This window comes from Garra rufa, chromosome 8, assembly GCF_049309525.1.
Source record: "Garra rufa chromosome 8, GarRuf1.0, whole genome shotgun sequence".
NCBI lineage: Eukaryota > Metazoa > Chordata > Actinopteri > Cypriniformes > Cyprinidae > Garra > Garra rufa.
This window is the reverse complement of record NC_133368.1, coordinates 22859607-22887121: the sequence shown is the minus strand read 5'-3', so window position 1 is coordinate 22887121 and position 27515 is coordinate 22859607. Positions and strand designations below refer to the sequence as shown.

The 27515-nt window shown below is 37.6% G+C and overlaps 3 protein-coding genes across 3 annotated transcripts in view; 1 reads left to right on the top strand and 2 right to left on the bottom strand.

The window, feature by feature from the left end:
• Positions 1 to 27515, bottom strand: part of dgkg (diacylglycerol kinase, gamma) — a 449591-nt gene that overhangs the window by 173960 nt on the left and 248116 nt on the right. The window lies entirely within an intron of this gene.
• Positions 1 to 27515, top strand: part of neb (nebulin) — a 76546-nt gene that overhangs the window by 36164 nt on the left and 12867 nt on the right. Inside the window, exons 90-129 of the mRNA XM_073845899.1 lie at positions 50 to 154; positions 235 to 342; positions 426 to 533; positions 615 to 722; positions 808 to 912; positions 1009 to 1113; positions 1201 to 1299; positions 1381 to 1485; positions 1597 to 1701; positions 1995 to 2099; positions 2191 to 2295; positions 2388 to 2492; positions 2996 to 3100; positions 3196 to 3300; positions 3413 to 3517; positions 4321 to 4425; positions 5461 to 5562; positions 5689 to 5796; positions 5891 to 5995; positions 6088 to 6192; positions 6281 to 6385; positions 6468 to 6572; positions 6659 to 6769; positions 6874 to 6984; positions 7065 to 7166; positions 8285 to 8389; positions 8830 to 8913; positions 11932 to 12045; positions 12143 to 12247; positions 14201 to 14305; positions 17851 to 17955; positions 21485 to 21595; positions 22566 to 22676; positions 23068 to 23181; positions 23291 to 23395; positions 24810 to 24914; positions 25219 to 25323; positions 25870 to 25962; positions 26344 to 26436; positions 27090 to 27182. Of these exons, the coding sequence (XP_073702000.1) occupies positions 50 to 154; positions 235 to 342; positions 426 to 533; positions 615 to 722; positions 808 to 912; positions 1009 to 1113; positions 1201 to 1299; positions 1381 to 1485; positions 1597 to 1701; positions 1995 to 2099; positions 2191 to 2295; positions 2388 to 2492; positions 2996 to 3100; positions 3196 to 3300; positions 3413 to 3517; positions 4321 to 4425; positions 5461 to 5562; positions 5689 to 5796; positions 5891 to 5995; positions 6088 to 6192; positions 6281 to 6385; positions 6468 to 6572; positions 6659 to 6769; positions 6874 to 6984; positions 7065 to 7166; positions 8285 to 8389; positions 8830 to 8913; positions 11932 to 12045; positions 12143 to 12247; positions 14201 to 14305; positions 17851 to 17955; positions 21485 to 21595; positions 22566 to 22676; positions 23068 to 23181; positions 23291 to 23395; positions 24810 to 24914; positions 25219 to 25323; positions 25870 to 25962; positions 26344 to 26436; positions 27090 to 27182 (4185 nt within the window). The remainder of the gene's footprint in view (positions 1 to 49; positions 155 to 234; positions 343 to 425; positions 534 to 614; positions 723 to 807; positions 913 to 1008; positions 1114 to 1200; positions 1300 to 1380; positions 1486 to 1596; positions 1702 to 1994; positions 2100 to 2190; positions 2296 to 2387; positions 2493 to 2995; positions 3101 to 3195; positions 3301 to 3412; positions 3518 to 4320; positions 4426 to 5460; positions 5563 to 5688; positions 5797 to 5890; positions 5996 to 6087; positions 6193 to 6280; positions 6386 to 6467; positions 6573 to 6658; positions 6770 to 6873; positions 6985 to 7064; positions 7167 to 8284; positions 8390 to 8829; positions 8914 to 11931; positions 12046 to 12142; positions 12248 to 14200; positions 14306 to 17850; positions 17956 to 21484; positions 21596 to 22565; positions 22677 to 23067; positions 23182 to 23290; positions 23396 to 24809; positions 24915 to 25218; positions 25324 to 25869; positions 25963 to 26343; positions 26437 to 27089; positions 27183 to 27515) is intronic.
• Positions 18402 to 21573, bottom strand: LOC141340813 (E3 SUMO-protein ligase KIAA1586-like). The gene is made up of 2 exons (XM_073845902.1): positions 18775 to 21573; positions 18402 to 18688 (listed from the first exon to the last, which is right to left on the bottom strand). Exon 1 carries the CDS (start codon positions 20992 to 20994, stop codon positions 18775 to 18777), a length of 2220 nt encoding a protein of 739 aa, XP_073702003.1. The 5' UTR covers positions 20995 to 21573; the 3' UTR covers positions 18402 to 18688.

Here is a 27515-nt window from a genome sequence, read left to right as displayed (position 1 = left end):
CCATCATCTCACATGTTGTCTTCTTTTCCTGTGTGCTGTTCTCTTTCAGAATCTTTACAGAGCCAAGGGAATCGAGCACTTTAAGGACTACTCTGTGGTTGTAGACACCCCTGTCTATGAAACATGCAAGCAGAGCGCTAAGAACTTGAGCGAGGTATCTCCTCAAAAGCATGTACAAAGTGCCTTTACTGCAATTTGATTGAGAAGCTTCTAACTCATATACTTTGTCTACAGCTCAACTACCGTCATGACTACGTCACAAACGTGATGGGTAAAAACACCGCTCCTGCTGTGACCGTTGATACTGAAAGGGCCCGTCAAGCCAACTACATCCAGAGCGATGTATGATGCCTCCTACCAATACATAAAAATGCATTCTAATCTCTCATTGATGTATGCTTCATATCACTTACTTTTTGTTCCAGAACTTCTACAAAGAGGCCAATAAGATGATTATGCCCACCGGTTACAGTCTGCCCTACGACACTCCCCTAAACAAACAGGCCAAGTCCAACAGCGTCATCACCAGCAATGTACGAAAACACCTACATTTTCAAAATAAAAAGAGATTAAATGTTATGAATGCATCTCAACTGATATTCTAATCTTTGTAGATGAAGTACAGGGAAGCCTATGATCTGATGAAAGCCAGGAATTACAAACTAGATCCTGAAGGTGTCAACTTCGTCACCATTAGGAAGGCCAACAAGGTCATGAACGAAGTAAGTCCAATCTAGTGCTTTTCAATTTAGAAACTGTATACTTTATCACAAACGAGAGTATTAAAAAAGTTTCATTTTGTCATAGCGACTGTATCGTGAGAAATATCATAAGGAAAAGGACAAGATCCACTCTGAGTATGACACACCTGAGATCCGACAGGTTAAGGCCACTCAACACGCAATCAGTGATGTAAGTATGTCTTTATTTTGAAACAAGAGTTCTGTCTCGCACGTTATTTGACCAAAATAATTAGGTGCTCTAATAATGCTTCATTTCCACCTACAGCTGTGCTATAAGGAGAAGTACTTCAACAGCAGAGGAACTCTTCTGCCCATGCCCATCACCCCACAGCTGATGCACTGCTTCCACGTCAACGAGATCAACAGCGATGTAGGTGTCACCCATACAGTACATCCACCTAAATTTACTGTGCCTTGACATTTCCAGGTATGTTAACTGTGTTTTTTTATTTTGCAGCTGAAATATAAAGAGGATCTGCATTGGCTGAGAGGCATTGGTTGCTTCATGGTGGACTCCCCTGAGATGCTCCGAATCCGTGAGATCACCAAGTTTAAAGTAATTATTCATTCACTTATGATCATGCATGTCATATTTCTGATTATTTTTGGTACTAATCAGCTGTAATGAATTTGCTAGAAATCATATGAGGTTGATGCCAAGAAGAACTTCTCCAACTTCAGTATAGTCCTGGACACACCGGAGTACAAGCGTGTGACTGAACTCAAGACCCACATGAGTAACGTGAGTGATTTTATATCAGCCTCAGTCCTAACATCTCACTTACAGACTTCATTATTTCTGTTTTAATGCCTGTCCACATTCTTCAATGTCTCTATCTGTTTCTATCCACAGATGGTGTACCGAGCTGAGGGCAATAAGGAAAAGACAAAATGCACCACCACTGTGGATGGCCTGGAAATTAAGAGAGCCAAGTGGGCACAGAGTCTGACCAACAAGGTAAATCACTTTTAGCCCTAAAATTTAATGTAAATAATGACTTGCTATAATGGGTCAAATTAAAAGATCATACTCAGGGTTTTTGAATTAAATATGGCAGGTTTTACAAATGACAAAAACAATTTCCGGTCGAAGATATACAAAACATTTTCTTGAAGAAAACATCTTTCATGACTTAAAGCTGGAATTTACTACATGACTTTTGCACAGATTTGCAGTCTTGACAGAAATATGAAGAAATATTTCTTAGAAATATAGAGATTTTACCATAAAATGATTGTGTCTCTTCACAGTACCAGTATGTTGACCTGGCAGCCAAGGAGAGGGCCTTCTTCACCCCAGAATCACACACTCCCATCCTGAACCATGCCCGTTCCATGAAAGTGGTGTACAGTGAGGTAATTCAAGCTTTTCACCACACTAAGATCTTTTTAGCACAAAATAACATGTATGTATGCAGGCAAGTCTGTAAGTCATCTTTTGTATCAGAAAAAGTACAAGGAACAGTATGAGAAGATGAAGCACAAGTATACTCCCATCCATGACACGCCAATCCTGGTTCGTTCCAAGAAAGCCTACCTCAATGCCAGCGATGTAAGTCAACCAGATGCTTTATTTCTTTCTTTACTGGCCTGCTCAATATCAGTAACAGAGCTCTTCTAACAATCTACATCATTCCTCTCCAGCTGCGCTACAAGGAGACCTTCGAGCTGGCTAAGGGACACTACCATGCTGACAAGGACGCCCTAGATATTCTCTGTGCCAAGAGGGTCAGAGATGACATCAGTGAGGTAAATAAACTAACTTTTGGGTTGCTTTAAACATGAATGTGATTTAGTGAGGTATTAGTCTCGTGTAGCCAGACCTTCTGGGATCCTTGGATGCTTTGAATGGCCATGGACCATAAGACTGACAAGTAAAGCAACCAGTCACGTTTTTTTATTTTGTGCCCTGTCATGTTTAAGGGCTTCTATGTCATTAACTCTACATATTTCACAATCTTTTGAAAGTCTAGTGTTTAATTGATCCTGATACAGTAAGTGCTTATTATCACAGTTGTAAACACAACCGCATTTTTTCTTCCATGAGGGGATTTGGTGTCACAGCATCTTTGTTTCCAGGTGGGATGTTAAAGAACGTGACACAAACCTCTCCCAGAAATCCCATCAAAATTCCTGAAGTGTTTTTAATTTTGTGTGCCATATGCATTAGATGTTCAGTTAACAGTCTGTGGCTGTAATGTCTGAGGCTGAGACTAGTGAGGAATCATGTCACTCACTCAATTCTTTTACAGGTCAAATACAGGGAGAAGTACATCAACTCATTGGGCACCTGGAAGTCTATCCCTGACCGCCCTGAGTTCTTCCACAGCAAGATTGTGAGGGACTGCATCAGTGACGTAAGTATAGCTACAAATCATAATTCTTGTTTCTATAATTTCTCAGCTCACATTGACAGAAACTCATCACTCTCACATGTTCTTATCCACATTAGATCAAGTACAAAGAGGATCTGGACTGGATCAAGGGAATCGGTTGCTATGTTTGGGACACACCTGCTTTGGTGCATGCTGAACACAACAAGGCCCTCTACAGTGAAGTAAAGAGAATCCACCATTTTATTCATTTCTACTTATCCCTGCTCATTTACTCGGTACTATGCTATATAACAAATCCTGCTCTTACTATTTTCTATCTGTTTTTGTCAACAGAGACTCTACAAAGCATCATTCGAGAAGAACAGAGCCAACTTCAAGTACACATGTGACACGCCATTCTTTGAGGCTGCCAAGAACGCTTCACTTCTGATCAATGATGTAAGTCAATGGAAGCATGACTTTATATCATAATACTTTGGTATATTAATGACTAAGAACAATGGAGAAGCAAATAAAATACAAAATGGATGCTTACATAACCTGTGTTTTTTTTCACTGCTTCTATAATGGGTACAGCTTTAAAGGTATTACAACATGTTTATTACCATCTGAAACTGACGTCATATCTTTATTAAGATTTTACTTTGAGTTTACCTGTTATGACTTTTTTCTCACCTAAATGAGTGCTAATTTTTACTGCTCTCGAGGCCGTTGTCTTTAACTTCTGTTTTGAAATCCTGAGCAGAGGTCCTACCGTTCAAGCTATGAGAAGTCTAAGGATAAGTACACCGTAGTTGTAGATGACCCTAGAAACATCTTGGCTAAGGAGGCCAGCAAGTTGAGTCAGGTAAAACCACCAGCTCCAGCCGCCCCCTATGGGTTCATCCCCTGCCACGGGGGCCCGAGCATGAGGTCGTCTCCTATCCACTGGATGGCTCTGTCGCATGGCTACAGTGTCTCTCGATCGTGTTTTTTTTTTTTAATCCCGATTTAGGATTTTTTTGCATCTGCACAGTTTGGGCCAAAATCTGTGTGCTCTAGATACCACTTCATCTGAACAGCTTGTTAGCTAAATCATGAGTTAAGGGATAAGGTTAAGGTTACTCTTTTAAAATCTCTTGTCTGGAGTACACAGTTTGGTACCGAGCAACTCTACCTGAACTTCAGGAGCCACGTTTCGTCTCTGTCGTTTTGTCATGTGTGGCATGATTTGTCCGTCTGTGTGTTTTTTCAATGAACAGGGAAAATACAAATTCAAGGCCAAGGAGTTACTCAAGAGTGGCTGCAATGAGCTGCTCCGTCCTGACATTCTAGGTGCCATGTACAACTCTGGCATGTGGAGTAAGGTAACCATCTGCCCAATGGTAGTCCACTCCAAGCCCTGTAAAAATCTCATCTATTCATTAACGCATTCCTAACTTCACCTTTAATGGTCATATGTACCCATTAACTATCACTAGTTTGGATTTTCTACCCTACCCTGCCTTTAAAACACATCCACTGATCACTGTCCATAACTCCATCGAGTTTGCTAGGAAAAACAGGTAAAGTTTCAGTATACAGGCCGTATGGCACTGTAATGCAGTATTTTCATGCTGGCATACATACATGCAAGTCAGCTACATAGTAGAGATAGATTTTAACTGAAAGTTAAACTATGTTAGGATAAGGATTTTTTCATAATGTCAAATCACAGTTTGTGGGGGCAAGATGTCACGAGTAAAAAGTGTGACAACTAGCCCAGTCTCCCTTAATTTAAGGTTATTATTTTACAAGAAAAAAAGAAACGATACAATGATGATTTAAATTATTTAATTAAAATATTATTTAATAAAATAAGTAGTTACTGCTTCAAAATATATTTAGTTAAAATGTCAATGTTTAATGTGAAGTTTTGTTTTATAAACAGAAGCACTAATAAAGGAAAAAATGCATTCAGTCAGAGAAGATATGCCATGTTCAAAAGTTTGCAGTAGAATGAGCATAGAGATGAAGACATTATACGGTAGCCTTAACAAAGTGTAACTTGTAAGTGTCTTTCTGTATATTGTTGCCTGAAGTTGCTTTCCACTTCTTTTGGCTTACTGCATATTGCATGTTCTCTGTTGCATGTATGTATGTATGTATGTATGTATGTATGTGTGGTTGATGAGTATCTTAGTATCCATAAGCCATTTTTGGCTTGCTTTCCACTGGATGAATTTTGTGGAAGGCAAGTTTTAATTTAACTGAAGACTGTCATCATAAATCCTTCCCTTTTAACCTTTTAATGCATGATATTGCCAGTTATTATACAACTTGCTGTAACTTTTTAATAACCTAATTAAGATTCAGAATCATGCTTTTTCTGACTATCATTTCTTTTCCATCACTTCCTGTAGTGGAAGTACAGAGAGAAGTATGAACGTGCCAAATCGAAGTACACTGCAGTGCTGGATACCCCTGATTACCAAGTTGCCAAGCGCAGCAAGCAGATCAGCGATGTAAGTGTGTTATCATCATAATATTAAAAGCATTTGTACACTTAGTAGATATTCTTAATTTTTAGTGTCACTTGAGAATTATTCCAGTCATTGTATGTGAATGCATTCATCTGTTCTCCTCTTTAGATCATTTATAAGATGGAATACAACAAGACCAAAGCGACAAGTTACACTCTTGGGCATGACACTCCCACGAGCCAGCACATGAAGAAGGTCAAGGAGATCACCAGCAATGTAGGTTTACCCTTCTTTACATTTCCAGAAAGAAACAAAATTCTTTTTATGTCAGCATATACATAAACTCAGTCTTCTGTGTTTCTTTTTACAGCTGAAATACAAGGAAGTGTATGAAAGAAACAAGGCTCACATCAACATGGCTCCTGACGCTCACGACATTCGTGCCGCCAAGGAAGCCTACAAGAACATCAGCAATGTGAGTCTGCATTGATCTGCTTGAGCATCTGTGAAACTGAATTGCAAATCTTATTTTTAATCTCATTATTTTTGCTTTTTTTCTCCTTGTAGCTTGACTACAAGAAGAAATATGAAGCCACCAAGAACAAATGGATCTGGACTGTGGACAGACCTGATTTCATCCATGCTGCTAAGAACAGCTTCCAGCAGAGTGATGTTTGTGCCACTCCATCTTCTACCACAGTTTCATTTATAGATCATTTATAATTGCAGATTAATGAATTGGTTTATTTGTAATTCACAGGTTGAGTACAAGTACGATAAGGAAATGTTGAAGGGCTGTGTAATGTCTGTTCCTGATGATAAATACACCATTCTGGCTAAGCAGAACTCTGAGCTTGCTAGTGGTGTGAGTGCCATTTTCCATATTTGAGAATCAACATACAATATATAGACTAGTTAAACTAACGAAAAATGTTATGGTTCTTCAGGTGAAATACAAGGAGAAGTATGAGAAGGCAAAGGGCCAGTACATTTCTGTCCATGACACTCCTCAAATCCTTCATGCTAAATCAGTGGCTAAACTTGTGTCTGAGGTATGGCACACTCTAATGTTATGTGTGTAGATTCATTTAAGCGTTGCAAAATATTTTTGAAAATTCACGTTCAAATTTTTGTACAGTCTAAATACAAGGAGGCCAGCAAAAAGGATCTCCAGTCAGGCGGCTTCACCACTCTGGCTGAAACCCGTGAGACTGCCCACAGCAAAGAGGTTGCCAAAATCACAAGTGCTGTAAGTCTAAACACACTTTTCTTTCACACCTTTATTATAAGAAACTTCATTTATAGCGATTGCATTGTGACTGCCAATCATAATCTCACGTGATCTTTTCACAGAAATTGTACAAGCAGAAGTTTGAGAAGGAGAAAGGAAAGTCTAACTACAACCAAATGATTGCTCCTCCTGATGTGCAACATGCCATGGAAGTGGCCAAGAACCAAAGCAATGTAAGGAATTAACATGTATCTGCCTCAAATAATAGTCTCGGATGGAGATGATTTCAAATCACACGTCTCTTTTTGTATAGATTGCCTATAAACAGGAGGCTAAAGCCAAGTTGACGTACACTTCAGTTGCTGACCGCCCAGATATCAGAAAAGCCACTCAAACTGCTAAGCTCGTCAGTGAGGTGAGGGTCTCTTTAAAGGGACAGTTCAATTACTCACCCTTATGTCATTCCAAACACATAAATAAGACTTTTGTTTGCAGATATAAGTTTATATGTGAGTAAAAGCATATATTAAATCTGTATACTATATAAAATGATTGTCTCTTCTGAAAAACAATCTCTTTATGTACGTTTTAAAATGTTTAAAATGTTTTGGGAGAATGGACTTTAATGAAGGGTCAGAAATTTATGGAAGGCAGTTTTCATTACCGAATAAAAAATTGTGATTAATTATCTCACAGTTCTGACCTTTTTTCTTGCAATTGCAAGTTTACGTCTTGCAATTCTGACTTTTTTCTCAGAATTGTGAGATATAAACTCACAATTGCAATGTCAGAACAAACTCACAATTCTGAGAAATTAACTTGCAATTCTGAGAACTCGTCTTTCTCAGAAATGGGAGATATAAACTCACAATTGTGACGACTTTTCAGAATTGCAAGTTTATATCTCACAATTGGAACTTTTCTCATAATTGGGAGTTTCTATCTCATAATTCTGACTTTAAACATGCAATTGCAAGTTATTAAGTCAGAATTGTAAGACATAAACTCACAATTCTGAGAATATATAATTTATTTTTATGTCAAAATTGCAGGATATAATTTATAACAATTGTGAGACAAAGTATCAGAATTGTGAGATACAGACTTGCATTTGTAAGAAAAAAAGTTGCATTTGTGAGTTTATATCACGCAGTTATGAGAAAACAAGTCTGAATTTTAAGTTTATATCTTGCAATTCTGACTTTATAATTTGGAAGTTACAAGTTTATATCATACAGTTCTGAGAAAGAAAGTCAGAATTGTGAAATAAAAAGTCACAAAAACATTGTACATATTTTATTCAGTCAAGAACAGGCCATAGAAATCCCTCAGGTTTCTCTGAAAATATTTGTTTCAAAGATGAACAAAGGTCTTATGGGTTTTGAACCACATGGTGAGTAAATAATGACAGAATTTTCAATTTTGAGTGAACTATTCCTTTAAGTTATGTAGTCCTCTGTAGTAAAGTCTTAACAAAAAAGCATGTATTGTTGTAATAGTAAGTAGTAATGGTTGCAAAAACTGTACTTGTAGATCGGATACCGCGATAAGGCTCGCCAGGAGGCCAGCCGTGGTGGAACGCTGATCGGCCGTCCTGATATCGCACTGGCCACTGAGGTGTCCAAACTGACTAGTCAGGTAATACCGTTCGCAACCCCACACTAACGACTATCCAGTCCATAGACTTGTTATAATTTATCCACAATGAACACAGGGGTTTAACTTAAAGCCACTGGATATGTATTTTGACACTGATTTCCTTACACCTTCACCATCATGGCAGCTGCATGTCTTCATTATGCAGTAGTACTCAAAGATAGCAGTAGATTTAAATGCCTCAGCAGTGCTTCTCATGCCCATCAGCATTAATACCGTCATTGTCTATGTGAGCCCTGAGTGTCTCTTGTAATCTCTACCACCTCTGCTCACTCCTCTCTATCTGCCCTGTATTTATTCATGCCTCTCCACCTCACTCGTTCCTTTCTCTGTAATCCATCCATCTGTTCATTCATAAATTCATTTTCACTGTTCTGTTCCATCTCATTGATGTCACCCTGCCATTTCACTGCGCTTTTTAGGTGGAGACATCCCTCCATGGTGCTGCCTCCTTTGACACTCCTCAGATGCGGCACATTAAGAAAATGAGTGCCCTGACTAGTGATGTAAGAAGGGTCCCTGGCCCCTGGGGGTGACATTTGCACTTCTCTGTCTGTCTGATGTCTATGTTCTCTTTCCCATTGACTCACCCAGTTGTTGAATTCAGTGGCACTCAACTTGATAAGACTTGATTTCTGGGTCCTGTAGAAATTGAAATATTTTTGTTGGTTTTCAATGTTTTTGCCAACTCAGTTTTACATTCCCACCCATTTCATTTTTTTTTTGTCTTTTTGTTGCTGATTTTGTCTCTTTTTGTGTTTGTCATGCAAGCTTTTGCCTTGTTGCCAAGCATAGGCTTATAGGCCAGCACTCTCATTATTTCTCATCAATAGCATTTTTCCTGGCATGCAAACTGTTTTATCTCTTGTCTCTCATTCCTTTGACATGCTGTTGTATTGAGGAGTGTGCAGATTCAATAAACAACTCTATTATTTAACATTAATTAAAAAATGTTAAATCATTCATGTCACTGCTGTTGTAGAGACCAAAAACACACTTGTCACAACTGATGATTGATTTTATTTTGTACAGTATTGAAAGCAATCATTTGGTCTGTACACTCCTTATGTGACTCTGTTTGCTTGACGTCATAAATTTGTTTCCTCTACAGATCTGGAGCTTTTTCAAAATCTCTTGGAAAAGATTTAACCTCTCTACCACCTTCCTTCCAGTTAAAGCTGAAGTGTGTCATTTTTCCTTAAGTAGGCCTATTTTAAGGGGTAGTTCATCCAGAAATCACCACAAAGATGTTTTGTATTAGTTAGGGGCCAAGCACATGTAACGGAGGCCAGCTAGTAGGTGCTGTGCAGGTAAACCTCAGTCCCCGATCTCAAGAGACGCACTAGCGACTGACGCTTGAGGTTGCAGCGTTTAGCCTCCTTGTAGTGCGTCCGCCTCCCGTGCCGGAGACCTGGGTCCGAGACCCGCTCGGAGCGGGTGTGGTAGGACCCGGGGGTGTAGGGGTTACACACAGAAGGTGGGATGGTGCCTATTGTATCTGTTGGCGTTCTTTTTCTTCTTCTTCTGCTACAGAGTCTATGTCTGCCCATAGAATCTATTGCAGGAAAGTTTTAAAATTTGGCACACTGGTTAAGGACAGTCCCAACATTAACCATAGCAAGTTTGGAGTCTCTAACTCAAACTCTCTAGTGCCACCACTTGTCCAAACATTCACTCATGTTTATGCTAATACCTTTTGAACCGTAAGGCACAGAGGGAATTTTTTTTAACTTGTCCTAGACGGTTTGTCTGATATTCACTAAAATTGGCTCAGATCATCTTCAGACCATGCTGGCAAAGAGTTATGTAATTCAAGTTCATTCGTCTAACCGTTCTCGAATAACACACAAACGAATCCTACAAAAAGCATGCAAACATGGATGTAAGGCTATATCTCTGCAATGGTTAGAGGTATTGATAAACAAAATAGGTATGTGTTATAACAAGCATGACCTGAGGCTACCTGCAGTGTTTTGGCGCAGTGCCACCTAGTGGTCAGGAGATATGAAAAATAGCTATTTTTGCTTATAACTTCTGAATGGTTTGGCCAAAAATCTCAAAACTGCTCTCTTTAGATTCGGTGCATGGTGTCAAGTGGAACAATACCCATGTCAGTAATTTTTGCCTTTGTCAATTTAGAATTTTGTTGTAAAGTGCTATATTTTACGAACACATAGAAGTATCGTTACGAATCTCGGTATGCATCTACAACACCATGCCCTGATGGTTCTCAAAAAATTTTGGAGTAGCGCCACCTTCTGGTCAAAGGTTATTATGAAAATTCAAAAAATGCTAAGAACTTTTGGTTACGCTAGCCTATTATAATAAAACTGATGTTGATAGATTCCTTGGATCATGCCGAGAATTTTGCCCTAATTGGCCTAACTTCCTGTCCGCCATTTTAATTCATGTTGAAAACCTACTTTTTTTAACTCCTCCTCGACCATTCATTTATCACCAAATATGACTCGGATCATCTTCAGAATACTCCTTGGGTCATGCTAAAAACATAGATATAAATAATGCCTACTTTTTCAAAACTCCTCCTCTACCATTGGTCCGATTTTTACCAAAATCGAATCACATCATCAGACAGTGCTGATGAAAAGTTATGGAATTGTTGTGTTTGTATAGCGCTGCAACAAATTTGAGGCATAATGTCAGATTATGTCTGAGGCTGTATCTCTGCAAAGCTTTGACATATTGACACCAAAATTTGTGTGTGCCATTGTTACCTCACACAGAACACGTCACATCAATTTGATAACAGTGCCACCTATTGGTCAAAAGTGATAAGCCGCTAAATCATTTTACCAGTGGTTGTATTTATGATTTTTCAGCCATTTCAATTATAATCATCCTAGCAATTCCCGCACACTATCGTAACTTGCAAAGAAGTAATATTTATTGACACAACGTTTCAGTCACACGACCTTCATCAGGAGGAAGGTCGTGTGACCGAAACGTTGTGTCAATAAATATTACTTCTTTGCAAGTTATGATAGTGTGCGGGAATTGCTTGTTTGTTGAAACGATCCACCTGGTTGGTCTTATTATCCTACGCACCTATCACTTGCAGGTGTGCGATGGAGTTTGTTCACTAATTATAATCATCCTAAAATTGCTTTAATTACTCATTGTTGCAGTTGGACATGAGTGCGACAGTCAGTTTCTAGAAGTAAAAATCTCTCTTTTTTGCTTCAAATTCAAAGGGTACAGAAATCATACACTTCAGCTTTAATACCACAAACAGTATATGTTAATGTGATGTTTTTGAATGCTCTGAACTTTATGTTGGTCTTCCCATTTGGGGCTAGTACAGTGTGAACATGATTTGAATCACTGTATTAGACTCAACTAAAACCCTGTTGTAACGAGACTCTTCAGTGTCACTTTTTGTTTCCACTGATGATTGCATGAAACGATTTATTTGTTATTCATGTGCATTTGCAAGCATTTTGGCTCATGTGACAAATGTAAAAACACTACCAGCAACTAACAGTGTCACTGTTTTTTGTCAAAAGTTGAAGTACAAGGAGAAGTTTGACAAGGAGATGAAAGGAAAGAGACCACAGTATGATTTGAAGAACAGCAAGATTTACCAGACTCTGAAGGATGCCAATGATCTTGCAAGCGAGGTGCTCTTTTAAAACACTTTTATTAACAGTATTTTACCAGTCACATTTTAAGAGTGTTTCATATCATGGTGCATTTTTGCATGTATAAATCATGCAGGTGAAGTACAAGGGTGACCTGAAGAAGATTCACAAACCTGTTACGGACATGGCGGAGTCTCTGTCCATGCAGCACAATCTGAGCACTAGCAAGCTGTCCAGTGATGTAAGAGCTCTACAGCCGGCTTCATTTCCCTCTCATCACACACTGTAACAGTGAAATATCACATCTTCATGTAATATCACAAGACCCATCTATCACCTTATAGAAAGCTCTCATTTAAACATTTTACTCATTCCAGGCTATCATTTGGTAGTGACCCCTCATCATCTGATTTTAAACATACTACTACTAGCATTAGATTGCATTTTTGCTCACACGTCACCCTAGTGCTATTCTTTTTTTTTTCTTCTTCTTCTTCTTCTTCTTCTTCTTCTTCTTCTTCTATTTTTAATTAACACGCCTAGTGCCTAAAAGCGCTCTAACGTCTAATTTTTTCCCTTTTTTTCCCTTTACCAACATTCCCTGCTAAATCTTGATTAACTTTTCCCTGGATGCTGTTTTTTTCTATCTACATTTTTTTTGTGCAGTAGAATGTGTGCATATAAACTAGAATAGGAAAGCTTACCAATGCAACCTTGAATGTTGGCTTGACAGTTTATCAAAATATTTAAATATGGATAACAATAGGGATGTTCTAAGTTGCAAGTTATAAGCCTTGTGTAGATTGAATACTTAGTTTAAAAAGAGATTTAAGTTTGAATGTAACATATGCTTTATATACTTCCATAGCTAATGTGTTGAGCATTATGGGTGGTTGGTAGGCAGTCGTTAGGCCATTCTGTGTGGCTTTTCGAGCATTAATAGGTGGTTACAAAGCCTACTGAGCCAAAACAGGATGAAGGACTGTGCCAAGTTTGGTGGACACAGCTTGAAAGCTCTAGAAGGAATTATTCATTCATTATCAAAGGAAGTCTAAGAGATTATGGGGAATTTTATGGCTCATTATGGGTAAGATGTACATCTGATGAATTAGAATAGATGTAACACAGTAAGTCAGAACAGTCTGTAAGTCTAGTTTGAATGCTCTAGGAGGAGTGGGTTAAAAAAAATCTTGGGTTAGCAATTTTTATATTAGAATATTTAATATAATATACACTTGCATCATTACACCAGTCACATTATCCTTCAGAAATTATTCCAATATTCAGATTGCTGCTCAAAAATATTTATTATTATTATGTTGAAAACAGCTGCGTAGATTTTTTTCAGGTTTCTTTGATGAATAGAAAGTTCAGAAAAACAGCATTTATCTCAAATAGAAATCTTTTGTAACATCATGTCTTTATTATTACTTTTGATCAATTTAAAGCATCCTTGCTAAATAAAAAGAAAGAAAGAAAGAAAGAAAGAAAGAAAGAAAGAAAGAAAGAAAGAAAGAAAGAAAGAAAGAAAGAAAGAAAAGTTCTATAAAATGATACTGTTTTTGAATGGTATAGTGTTGAATGGTAAATGCTGATCTTTGGATCTGTTTATTCATCAAAGAATCCTGTTTTAAATATTGATAATATTAATAATGAAAAACGTGTCTTTAACAGCAAATCCGCATATTGCAATGATTTCTGAAGGATCATGTGACACTGAAGACTGGAGTAATGATGCTGAAAATTTAGATTTAATCACAGGAATATATTACATTCTAAAATATATTCAAATAGAAAGCAGTTTTAAATAGTGAAAATATTTCACAATATTACAGCTTTTGTTGTATTTTGGATCAAATAAATGCAGGCTTGGTAAACTGAAAAAGAAAAACATGAAAAATATAACTGTCCAAAAACTTTTAACTGGTAGTGCAGTAATATCTGATATTAGAATATTTGACTTTAAATTATTTGAAGTTTACAACATCTTGTTCATTCCATTATCAGTGTCATTATGTCATTATATGGCCTCTTTCATGTTATGTGAACATGACAGCCGTTATTCTCTCCTTTCTTTTTTGCCGCGCTTTCTTTCATTTTTTTGGTCAGTTTTGGACTTTTTAACATGGGAGAGATGAAGCACTGGATTTCCTTTTTGTTTTATTGAGCTGCTTTATTGGCCGTTCCTCCTTAGTACCAGTACAAGAAGAAGTTTGAGGAGAGTAGGGGTCACTACCATATGATACCCGACACACCTGAGCAGCTTCACCACAAAGAGGCGTCAGAGTTGCAGAGTCAAGTAAGTTGCATACAGTTCTGCAGCTTTCCGCAGCCGACGCCATCTGCTTCTCTGTGTAAAACGAAGACACATATTGGACCTGTTTATTTCATCAGCCTTGTCAGTCTCGTTTAGCTATAACAGATAAATTGATAATTTACATTTAAGTTGTTTGGGTTAGTTTGTCCTGTAAAACTGCTTTACAAGGACTCACTTGTACATTATGTAAGAACAAAGTTGTAAAAACACATCAGTTCATCATTAAAACCTCAGACATCTTTTATATTGTGAAAACACCATAAACATCCATTGTGTTTTTAATGAATTTTCCACACTGTTAATCCTATAGTAAACTCTATTCTGAGTTTCAGTCTTTAAAGGGATAGTTTACACAAAAATTAAAATTAATCCACCCTCAAGCCATCCTAGGTGTATATGCCTTTCTTCTTTCAGACGAATACAATTGGGCTTATGTTAAAAAATGTCCTGGTTCTTCCAAGCTTTGTAATGCCACTAAATGAGTATTGAGAGTCCAATAAAATGCATTTGTGTAAGAAAATATCCTTATTTACAATTTTATAAACCGTTGTCTCTAGCTTCCGCTTACTGTTGTATTTAGAACGTAACCGTGGCATTTCTGTGATAACATGATAGTCTCTCGAGGAACAAGGTTTGTTTACAGCAAAGGAAAACCAATTTCCTCTTGGCAAACATTTTTCTTTACAAATCCTCATTTTGTACTTCTGATTCGTGTTTTGTTTTGCTCTCTCCGCTCCGCGTTCGTCATTTCGTGTTCGTCACTTACACATTAGCCTATGTCCTACGTTATCAGCTGGAACGGCAGTTAGCGGAAGCTAGAGATTACAGTTCATAAAGGCATCAATTTGCTTCAGAAGGCTTTTATTAACCACTTGGAGCTGTGTAGAGAACTTTTTATGATGGATGGATGCACTTTATTGGTCTTCATAATCTCAACACCCATTCACTGCCATTATAAAGCTTGGACATTTTTAACCCCTTAAGCTCTGGCCACGCCCTAGGACCCACCGGTGGGTCCGCAGGGGGGTCATTGTATTATTTTAAAAAAATCTATTAATTGTTAAGCACAAAACTAGACATATATGGTATTTTTTGAAAGCTTAGAACCTCTGCTTTCTTGCGAATCCAATGATATTTGCATTAATTTTACATAAAAAAAAAAAATACAGTCTAAATTTGTTATTGCGCAACCTCCCCCCCCCCCTCGAGAAAATCAGACAAATAATGATGTTTCATATTTATGGCACACAAACTCACTAAAAATAGACAAGTCATATATCAAATGAAAGCTCTTACTCTCAGGAATATAAATATGTGCTTCACTTCACAGATTTTTCACATTACAGTAAAATATCGAAGAATAATTTCAAAAGAATCACGAAAACTGAAATGACTCCTGTGAACAAGCAAACTTTTGCATCATATTTCTGCACTAATAACTACATCTGTGCTCACATACTAGCCTAAAATCCTATATCAACTTTTAGCTTAGGTTGTTTTCTTCAAAATGAGACCATTTCTGTCAGTTTATTCCGAAGTATATGGGTAGGGCGCCCTTTGGTGTGTCTACTGCTTTCAGAAATTGAAAAAAAATTACTAATGCAAAAGCACAATCGGAGATTCTTATGCCTCCTTTCAGTCAAAGCTAAATAACTTTTGCTTGGAAGATGTTATCAACAAAATTCTTTTTTCTCGTGTTTCCTGCCACCTTGTGGAATCAAAAGAAACTTTCTGCTGGGAAATAGACCAAACAGGTCCTAAATTACAGACTTCTAAATATCAACTAAAATCTCTTCAGCTCTGGCCACTCCCTTGGACCCACCGACGGGTCCACGGGGGGGGGGTCATCTTATAATTTTTTTAAAATCTATGAACTGTGAAGCACAAAACTAGACATATATGGTATTTTTTGAAAGCTTAGAACCTCTGCTTTCTTGCGAATCCCATGATATTTGCATTAATTTTACATAAAAAAAAAAAATACAGTCTAAATTCGTTATTGCGCAACCTCCCCCCCCCCTCGAGAAAATCAGACAAATAATGATGTTTCATATTTATGGCACACAAACTCACTAAAAATAGACAAGTCATATATCAAATGAAAGCTCTTACTCTCAGGAATATAAATATGTGCTTCACTTCACAGATTTTTCACATTACAGTAAAATATCGAAGAATAATTTCAAAAGAAACACAAAAACTGAAATGACTCCTGTGAACAAGCAAACTTTTGCATCATATTTCTGCACTGATAACTACATCTGTGTTCACATACTAGCCTAAAATCCTATATCAGCTTTTAGCTTAGGTTGTTTTCTTTAAAATGAGACCATTTCTGTCAGTTTATTCCGAAGTATATGGGTAGGGCGCCCTTTGGTGTGTCTACTGCTTTCAGAAATCAAAAATGAATAATGTAAAAGCACAATTGGAGATTCCTATGCCTCCTTTCAGTCAAAGCTAAATAACTTTTGCTTGGAAGATGTTATCAACAAAATTCTTTTTTCCTGTGTTTACTGCCACCTAGAGGAATCAAAAGAATCCTCCTAAAGGAACATAGACCTAACTGGTCCTTATTTACAGACTTCTAAATAACAACTAAATTAAAACAATAATAATTTTTCTTACTTTTTCTTTGTGTTTATGACAATATTGTAAAAATATGAAATCCAAAATATGCAATATTTTACCCATGTTTTAAAACACTGAATATTTCCTGTCAAATGAGACCATTTTTATCAATTTATTCCAAAGTATGTGGTTAGGGCGCTCTTTTAAGTTCAGGTGTGTCTACTGCATTCAGAAAAAAAAAAAAGAGAATTAAAGGAGACTCCAATGCCTCATTTCAGTCAAAGCTAAATAACTTTTGCTTGGAAGATGTTATCAACAAAATTCTTTTTTCCCGTGTTTACTGCCACCTAGTGGAATAAAATGAAACCTCTTGCAGGAACATAGACCAAACTTTTCCTAATTTACAGATATATACATAAAAAAAATAATAAAAAATATATATAAAAATCTGACTTTTTGACTGTGTTTATGACAATATTACAAACATATACAATACAAAATATGCAAAAATTTACTCATGTTTTAAAATTCAGAAAGTTTCCTGTCAAATGAGACCATTTTTATCAATTTATTCCAAAGTATGTGGTTAGGGCGCTCTCTTAAATTTTGGTGTGCCTAACTCTGAAAAAAATCCAAAATATGCTGCAGAGCTTAAGGGGTTAAACTCTGATTATATTCATCTGAAAGAAGAAAAGAAGAAAGTTGTATACACCTAGGATGGCTTGAGGGTGAGTAAATCATGAGGTAATTTTCATTTTTGGGTGAACTGTCCCTTAAAGAACATAATATGGCAGATTAATTGATAGCCAGTAAAAAATACAGAACAGACTCTACAAAAAGATTCAGTAAGCAAAGAATGCTTTGGTGTTTGCTTAATAAGCATTGTTCAGCAAACCATTAAGCAAATCACTTTTTTTTATTTGTCTGTTCCTCACCTTTGAGCTTTTGTTTGACTACAGGTGAAATATAAGGAGAAATATGAGAAAGAAAGAGGCAAAGCCATGCTGGACTTCGAGACTCCTACTTACGTAACTGCTAAGGAGGCTCAACATATGCAGAGTCAGGTAAATACTGCTGCCCAAGCTTATTGTATTCAATGCAAAACAAATTGCAGCATATATTGCTCAAGTATTCTTTGTAACCCAGTGTGAATGACTGAAAAATGCTAAGTGAAATTCAAACACTGTGCTTTATGTGGATACAAATATTGTAATGCTGGTAAGTAATTGGGACACCACAATTTCCAACCAGGACCTGTGGATTTATGGTAGGCATTTATGTGTGTCATGTGTTTATAGTTTAATAGCTGTTTTGATAGTTTCACTGTACATACAACGTGAACTTCAAGATACTCAAAGCCAGTGCTTTAAGTGGCCCAAAAGAGGTGCCGGTACTCTATTTTTTTTCCGCCTCCCCTGAGGTAACAACAACTATATTGAATGGGTTTTATATACAACAGTCAACAGACAACCTTATACAAAATAATAAATCATTTTATTAGTTTGTGGATTTGCTTGAGCTAGAAAGAGCTACTGAACATAAATAAAATGTGCAAAAAGGTATTGATTTTTTTTTTAACAAAATGTACATAAAATAAATTATAAAATAATTTGTATTTTGCTCTCTCTCTTGAGTCCCTGCTGGTATCAACAGCAGCACTTGTAAAGTGTACCTGCAGAGCTTGGTAGTTCTCCCATACTACTTTCACTGTTCTCTCACTTGAAGCAACCCAAACATAATAACCATAGAACAGTAGAACATAATCTTGAGTCTTGAAGATGGTTCATTTCTTTACCCCTGAAAAATATACAAAAGCAGATTCAGCAAAATACAATCACAGTACACCAAATGAAAAATGAGAAATACTGTACAAATCATTTTACCTAGAAAAGGCTCCAGCACGTTTTGGGCTCCACTTTCCTTTCACTTTGGGCTTCGCAGTTTGCGGATGCTGCACTTCTCCTCCCTAGTGCCAGCCATGTCTGCACATATGTTTGTGCGTTAAACCGATCCAAGGGTGGTCCGTTGCATTTCAGGAAAATCAGATTTGAAAGCCTTTTGATGTCGAGAGAGTTTCTTTTATCTGTCAAAGTATCATTCATTGAGCTGAAAGCTCGCTCGCATTCACTTGTTGATACTGCAATGGTGTGGACAGCTGTAAGAAGCGGCTTCAGGGCTGCTGGTGTCTTGGAAGCTTTAAGGTCTTTATACTCCCTAAATCCTAGGACACTTTCCCTCTCCCCAACTCTGAATCTCTGACATAAACGTCTGACCGCTGCATCCCCATATTGAATATCTAGAGATGCAGGCCAGGAGTCAGACTGGAGGACCTTGATGTCTGAGAGGAGGTGACTATCTGTCTTTTCAGATGAGGAAGTTGTTGGAGTCATCCTGCACTTAACATTTTCAGCCAGGCTACGGAAAAATTGGCCATGGTTGATTTTTATAACCCTCTGATTTTCATGCAGGCATACATTTCTGAAGATTTTCTCCTTTTCAGCTTCAATGGCAGTTTGTGTGTAGGGACCAGGTGTGGATACCATTGACTCAAACACCCGGATTTGTCGGTCCAGCTGCCTGTCGGCTTGATCCAAAGTCATGTCCCGTCTCTGGAGCATTCTTGAGAGGTCACTGAGTTCTGTGAGAGCGTCATACATGATGCCAAGATTGACCACAAAAGAAACAGTAGTGAGAACATCATTGAGTCCTTTGTATTTTGCTCTCTCTCTTGAGTCCCTGCTGGTATCAGCAGCAGCACTTGTAAAGTGTACCTGCAGAGCTTGGTAGTTCTCCCATACTGCTTTCACTGTTCTCTCACTTGAAGCAACCCAACGCACTGATAAAACACGGCCTATCACAAGGAGACGTTGTCCAACATTGTGAGCACTCTCGGTTAACTCCCTTTGGTTTTTTGGTGATGCATGGTAGAGGGAGTAAAGCTGATCTAAAAATATTTTAAAGTGGTTGATTCCTCCTACCTCCTTCAAAACATCACAAACTGCCAGTTCCAGTCTGTGATTGGAACAATGCCAGACAAACAGGTAAGGGAATTTGGAACAAAGCTGCGCAGCAACTCCTGCTTTCCTCCCAAGCATCACTGAGGCTCCATCACAAGCAAATGCCAACAAATGTTCCTGTAGGTAGTGAGGGTCAAAGCCATTATTATGAAGACATCCTAACAGTGCTTCAGTGATGTCCTTTGCTGTGGTCCCCTGCAGCTCAATCAGTTCAAAAAATATTGTGTCTGGATTTTCACTGGAAATAGCTGACCGCAGGCACACGACAAGCACAGACTTTCCACTTATTGTAGTGGATTCATCAATGAGCACACACAATTTTCTTTCATTCATCACTATGTCATTGACTACCTTCTTTTTCTTTTCAGCTGCAATGTGATCCAGTATATTTGCACATGAGTTATTAGAGTGCAAAACTCTGCCCATCTTGACACCATTTAAGACTTGCAACTGGACATCTATTGGCATGTCTGTAAAGGGACGCCCATGCTTGCCAATCTTATAAGCTGTTCTAAACACATTGCAAGTTGAAGCGTAGTCAGCCTTTCTCATATCTTCAATGTGTTTTTGCATTGTATTTTGTGTTGCCTTCTCTTTTATTTCAACTGCTTTCTTGTGATAAATTGAGTCTCTGTGCTCTTTTATTTTCTTTCGTAGTGAGTTTTGTTGTGCAGCCTTGTCCCTTCCAAAAGACGAGATTAAGCACCCACTCCACTCCTGCGACACTCTCTGCCCTTGCTGCATGTCCACGCGAGCACAAACTTGACTACACACACTACAACCCAACTTTTGATTTCTGCTGATCAGCCACTTATAATTTGTGGAGAAATACCGGACTTGTGCTTGGGACCAACATCCTGGCCACTCATGCTCGCTAACGCGGCTGTTGTCATCGGTAGAAATGGTGTCATTCTCGTCCTCGTCGCCAAAAGTGCCGTCGTCCGCGGCTGCGGCACTAGTGCAGCTTTCATTAGCTTGCGTCTGACCTGCAGCGATATCATTCTGGCTTGGTGGGGTGTCAGCCAGCGAGTCCTCTGATTCTGACCTTGTTCTTTTACTACTCAGAGTCTGAAGCCAGGAGAGCATATTAAGTGTTCATTGTTTTTGTATTTTAACCGAGCAGCTGTTTGCGCGTTTTACACACCCTCTCCGGACCACGTTGAGTTGTTGACATGACAACGGCAAAAGCGGCGCATGCGCTTTTCACTTGTAAAACACATTGGTGTATGGGTAATGTAGTCTCTGCTCTCGGTGGGACGAATTAGGAAGCGTGCTTGTGAAGGGCGCTCTGAAAAGCGGCAGCGCAGCCAAACGATTATAACAGATGTGCAAATGAGAGTACCGGTACGCTAAAAGCACGTTCTGGGCGCATGGAGAGGTGGCGGTACTCTCAAGAGCTATATTTAGAAGTGGCGGTACTGAGTACCGGCGCGTACCGGCCCACTTAAAGCACTGCTCAAAGCATTATGAACTGAAAAAATGTCACCGACTGAGGAACCAGTTGGACCATGATATGCTGGACGCATATTCCAGAAGCTTCATGTATCTCTCACTCTTCTATCTTTGCGGAGGATAGAAAGAGTATAAGAAGGACTTTGAGATGACAATGAAAGGAAAGAACCTCTCTGGGTTGGAGGTCACCCCTGCCATGATACATGTCAGACACGCCACGAAAATTGTTAGCGAGGTAACACGAAGCCCTTATATTCTCTTCCTTCCATCCTGGTAATAATACTAAGACCACATACACGTTATAATCCTTACATGAGTGTCTTTGACGTTTCCATTACACCCGAGTGGGTTATGGTTAGTATGCATGAACCATCCTTCCGCTGTAATACACTCTTAGTAATTCCCTTCCCCTTTCCAACATCTGGGTGGTTGTGTGTGTGTGTGTGTGTTTTCTGTTGTTTATTTTCACAAGGTTCCCACAATAATAAAAAAAACCTGGAGATATTAGGAAATTAATTCCATGACAGGATTTCCAGGTTTTCAGAAATTGTGTTCTAAAAAGTCATTTAGATTTTTATAGTAACTAGTTATGCGCTGCTCATAATGCAACATAATGCAATCTCTTTTAAATTATTTGTAATGATTTCTCATGATTGACTAGTAATTGAAATTCGTTGATCAAAAGGTGTGGGAACCCTGTTATTTACTTTGTCAAAACTCTTATGATCATATATCTTTGATTTTTTAACCAAATTTAAATGTTTATTTCAAAATAACCTCTTTAGATGTTGATTACCATGAGCATGTACATGAAATATAATTTCTTTTTTTTTTAACCTCTTGGTTTGGCTTCAAAATCGTATGAATGCTGCTACAAAATGAATGTACATGTACAAGTTCTCAGACCATGTTTTTTTGTCAATATTCTTGCCTGTGAGATTTCTGATAAACATTGTTTATGTCTTTATCATGTTGCTTTTCAAACTCAGCAATGCCTTTGCTCTGAGTAGATTATGCTCAGTTATTTTAATGATGTATGGACATCATGCACCCTGATTATATTCTGGATGTGAAACTTGACCTTAAACCCAGAGCAAATGCTTGGTGATCTTGAAATGTCAGTGAGCGCAGTACTGTCCCAGTACTGTGTCTATGTCTGTGTGTGCTATGTGTCTGCAGTATTTCTGTTCTTCTCCGCCTTGTAGAAAGAGTACAGGAGGGATCTAGAGGAAGGGGTGAAGGGTAAAGGGCTTACAGTGCTGGAGGAAACTCCTGAGTTACTGAGAGCAAAGAATGCTACTCAGATCCTGTGTGAGGTAGGATGGCTAAAGCTCAGCTCAATTATCTTACCTGCAGTCAACAACGCCACTTCCTCCTCAACACACTAATCAGGCAGAAAGTAGTCAATTTGCCTCTTGCTAATAAGAAAACTAATCAAGCTAATGGAGTTCCCCTATGATCCGCCATCTAACCAGGTTTGGAAAAGCCCATTGAGACTCCTACTAAATGTCATTTTGTCTTTCAGTTCTAAATGACCTCCCTCATTTTTTTATTTTTCATTGACACCTCTGATGTGAATATCCTCTCATTCTTATCCGTTTTTATGCTGCTTTGTAGCCCACAGGAATGATTCTTGGTGTGAATATAGAGATCACTGATAGACAAATACATAGAATGGTCACACTAATGTTTGCCTGATTCCTGCAGAGAGAGTACAAGAAATCATTGGAGCAAGAGATCAAGGGAAAAGGCATGTTGGCTTTGGCTAATGACACTCCAGACTTCTTGAGGGCGAAGAATGCCACAGATATCCTCAGTCAGGTACACAAATGATCCCTGATCAATTATTTCAGTATTTCAGAGGTGATTCCTCCAAATGTCAGTGCACCAAAATGTCAATACATTGATTTGTTTTGAACTGGTTTTTCAGGCCAAGTACAAGCAGAATGCTGAGCATGACAGAGCCACATACACCACAGTCATTGACACCCCCGACATCATCCACGCTCAGCAGATCAGGAACATTGTTAGCCAGGTATGAGGGTTGCTTCTTGTAGAAATGCTGTGGATTTTTTATAGAATGTGTACATTTTGATGTTAATTGCATGTGTGATTAAAAACTACAAATTCAAACTAATTTCAGATTCTTTTTTCAGAGACTTGTTTTAGTAGCAGTTTATGTATTTTATCAGCTTGACCTCTTGAGGTTGACAACTAACAGTTTCTGAAGGCTATTCACCATTACGTTCACTGACTATATGTTGAAACATTAAAAAAAACCTATTTTTAGACAATTTTAAAAGTTTTAGGCTTTTTTTAACCTTAGTAAAAGAAAGTGGTTAGTCTTTAAAGGATTAGTTCAGTCCAGAATTGAAATGTGACCCTGGACCACAAAACTTTCAATTTACTGAAATGTATACATCAAAAAGCTGAATAAATAAGCTTTCCATTGATGTATGGTTTGTTAGGATAGGACAATATTTTTTTGAGATACAACTATGTGAACATCTGGAATCTAAGGGTGCAAAAAAATATAAAAATATTTAGAAATTCACCTTTAAAGTTGTCCAAATTAAGTTCTAAGCAATGCATATTACTAAAAAATGAAACTTGAAAAATGAAGTACTTACTTACTTGATGCTGGCATAAAAGAAAAATCTATCATTTTGACCCATACAGTGTACTGTTGGCTATTGCTACAAATATACCCGTTTGACTTATGACTGGTTTTGTGGTCCAGGGTCACAAATGTCCTGATAATTTACTCACACCTATGTCATGCAAGATGTTCATGTCTTTCTTTCTTCAGTTGAAAACAATTAAGGTTTGGGAGAAAAACCTTACAGGATTTTTCTCCATATAGTTGACTTCAATGGGGATCAGCGGATTGAAGGTCCAAATTGGAGTTTCAGTGCAGCTTCAAAGCGCTCTACACGATCCCAGCCAAAGAATAATGGTCTAACGATTTGTCATTTTCTAAAAAAAAAAAAAGATGTACAACAAATGCTCGTCTTGCACTAGCTCGACTTCAGCCAACCCAGTGTTTACAAAGGGAATGTGCAAAGAATCAGTGGTAAAAAACAATGTCGGACAATTTAAAGTTGGAGGAGAAAATGAGATTTCTTCCTAGATAAGTCCCTTATTCCTTGGATGGGATCGTGTAGAGCCCTTTGAAGCTGCTTTAAAAGTACAATTTGGAGTCTTAACCTGTTGATCCCCATTGAAGTCCACTATATGGAGAAAAATCCTTAAATGTTTTCCTCCAAAACCTTAATTTCTCTTCAACTGAACAAAGAACGACATGGGGTTGAGTAAATTATAAGGAAATTTTAATTCTGGAGTGAAATGATCCTTTAAGCTATTATCCTGTGCTTCCGTTTTATAAAAGATATTGTTGATTATTTAGGTGTAATCTCGTGAGCAACTCAATTTTGTATTTTATACTACAGAAAAAGTACAAGGAGGAGGCTGAAAAGACCATGTCACACTATGTGCCTGTGTTGGACACTCCTGAGATGCAAAGAGTGCGTGAGAACCAGAAGAACTTCAGCACTGTAAGTGTTTCTTCAAGGCTTTGGGCCAGTCCGTATTATGTCTGTTCAGTCCATATTATGTTCCTGCTTATTCATCGTAGCTAAAATCAGATTTTTGTTTTTGGTTGTCTTCTGTCCCTGTCTTTTCTGTTTGTCTATGAGAAACACAAATGAGAGACAGTAGGCAGGTTCCACATTTCTTATGTTGGCTTAGTAACACTAGATGTCTATATCGCAGTTCTCTTTGAACATTTTTGGTTGCACTGTTTTCTCTTGCTGCATTTTTGTGTCATTTTTGACTGCCTTTGTGCTCTTTTCTTTTTAGCTTCAGTACCAGATTGACCTTAAAAAAAGTAAGGGCAAAGTTTCAGCAGTAAAGGACACTCCTGAAATGCTTCGCGTTAAAGAAAATTCAAAGAATTTCAGCTCGGTACCTACTGCCTAATTGAGTATATATTTTTCACTACATTCTAACCACAAATCTTTTTTGCTCCTTTTTTCTGTTCTCATTTCTTGCTTCACACCACCTTTTCCTTTTTTTCTCTACTGCAACCACAAGTTAACATTCCTTGTTAACTCTTTTTTTTACATCATGCAAAAGTAGATATCCTAAACAGACTTTAGTCTAATATAGTCAATTAACTTGTAGTCATAAACTAGCAAAGCCACTAACGGTAATCATCAAATTTGACGCTGTTGACCTTTCTTCATCCTAAACGATATCTCTAACCATTTTACAAACTTAATATTTACATGTTTTACATCTTGTATTGCTGGTTTGTATCTGTCTTCAATTATGTGTGTTTGAAATGTTTTTGTTTCTCTGTTTGTTTATCTTTTCTCAAATGTTTAGTCTGTTTTTATGTTGCAAGGGCACATTCTGAAGCACCCCCAGACAAAACAAATGAAAACTACTTATCCCAAGAGATAACAAAAACAAATGTTAATGCCTCCTTATGCTTGTACAATCCCAAAGATCCAGTACAAAGAGGAGCCTGGGCAAGGAACAGCCATTTCTAAAACCCCTGACATGGAGAGGGTTAAACGCAATCAGGAGGCTATTAGCACGGTACACTGCGGTGTGACCCCATCATTCACCCTGCTTCCTGTTGGAGTGACCCCAAAATGCCTCCTGATTTTAATCAAAATTCTATCAGCACCCTAAGAAATTTAATATCAAACGCAAACATTCATGTTAATATATACCATCTAATATCAAATTGTAATTTCGCTTAGTTTAAAATAAATAGCCACCTCCTCTCATCATTTTAAATAACATAAAAATAACATGGCCTATACATTTATCCATCTTCATTTGACACTGGTCCCCAGACTTGACTAGTGTTGCACTGTTTAAAACCTTCAACCTCTTCCTAATCTTCTGCATATTTGTCATTTATATTATCTTGTCAACTGTTCCATGCTCCTAATGCACTGAAATGTGTATTAGATTAAATACAGGGATTCACTAAGTCAAGGCATATCTATACCCGACCTTCCTGAAGTGAAGCGTGCACGGGAAACTCAGAAGAACATCAGCTCGGTAGTGTTTTTTCTCTTTGAAGAAGACAAATTAATACTCTCATTCTTCAATGGTTTTTTAAGTCTCATTTCACCCTTCTTCAGTTTTTAAGGATAAACATCCCTGAATAACCCAAATATTCCCCTCCACTATTTTATTTTTATTTTATGTTCATACACTACTGTTTAAAATGTTTTTGAAAGAGGTATCTTATATTCACTAAGACTGCGTTTGTTTGCATTTGTGGAAAATACTGTAAAACCAGTAATATTAAATATTATTACAATTTAAAATAACTTTTTTCAATTGTAATATTTTTTTCAGATTTTTTTAATTAATAGAATATTCAACGAAACAAATCTTTTGTAACATTCTAAAAATCTTTTCTGTAACTTTTGATAAATTTAATGCTTTGTTGCTGAATGGAAGCATTAAAAAAATGTTTCTATACATTTGAACAGTAGTGTTCATATGATACTCAAATGATACTCTCTAACGCATTTTTTCTTGCTAGAGATCCTTATTCTTTTTCCTGCATATTACATTATCTTCACTTGTTTTCAGGAGTTTTGTGTTTTATTTCAACAGTTTTGTCTTTTGTTTTTACATATTAATATTTGAAGATTATTGACATTTTGACCTTTTTGTGCCCTATTGCTTCAACATGCTTAAAGATCCAATACAAGGAAGATTTGGGAGTAGGAACAACTGTTTCCAAAACCCCAGAGATGGAGAGAGTTAAACGCAATCAGCAAAATATTAGCACGGTACACCGCGGTTGACCCTCTATCCCACCCTTAAAACATTCCCTGTTCTACGTCTCTCCATCATCTAAGAAACCCTTTTATCCTCCATCTGTTTTATACTAGTTCTTCTAGTGATCCCCAAGAATAAGTCACTGCATCAGATCCATAATTTATAACAATATGTGTAACTCTCATCTAGCCCATGTGACAAAATCCTGTTTTCCTTGGTTTTTAATTTAGGCTAATAATTAGCAACTGATTATTTCATGTAGTAATTAGGTAGCAAACCAAAAACTTTAATTATTGTTTTTATTTATTTATTCTACCAAAACCTTGTAGGTAATATCTAATTTC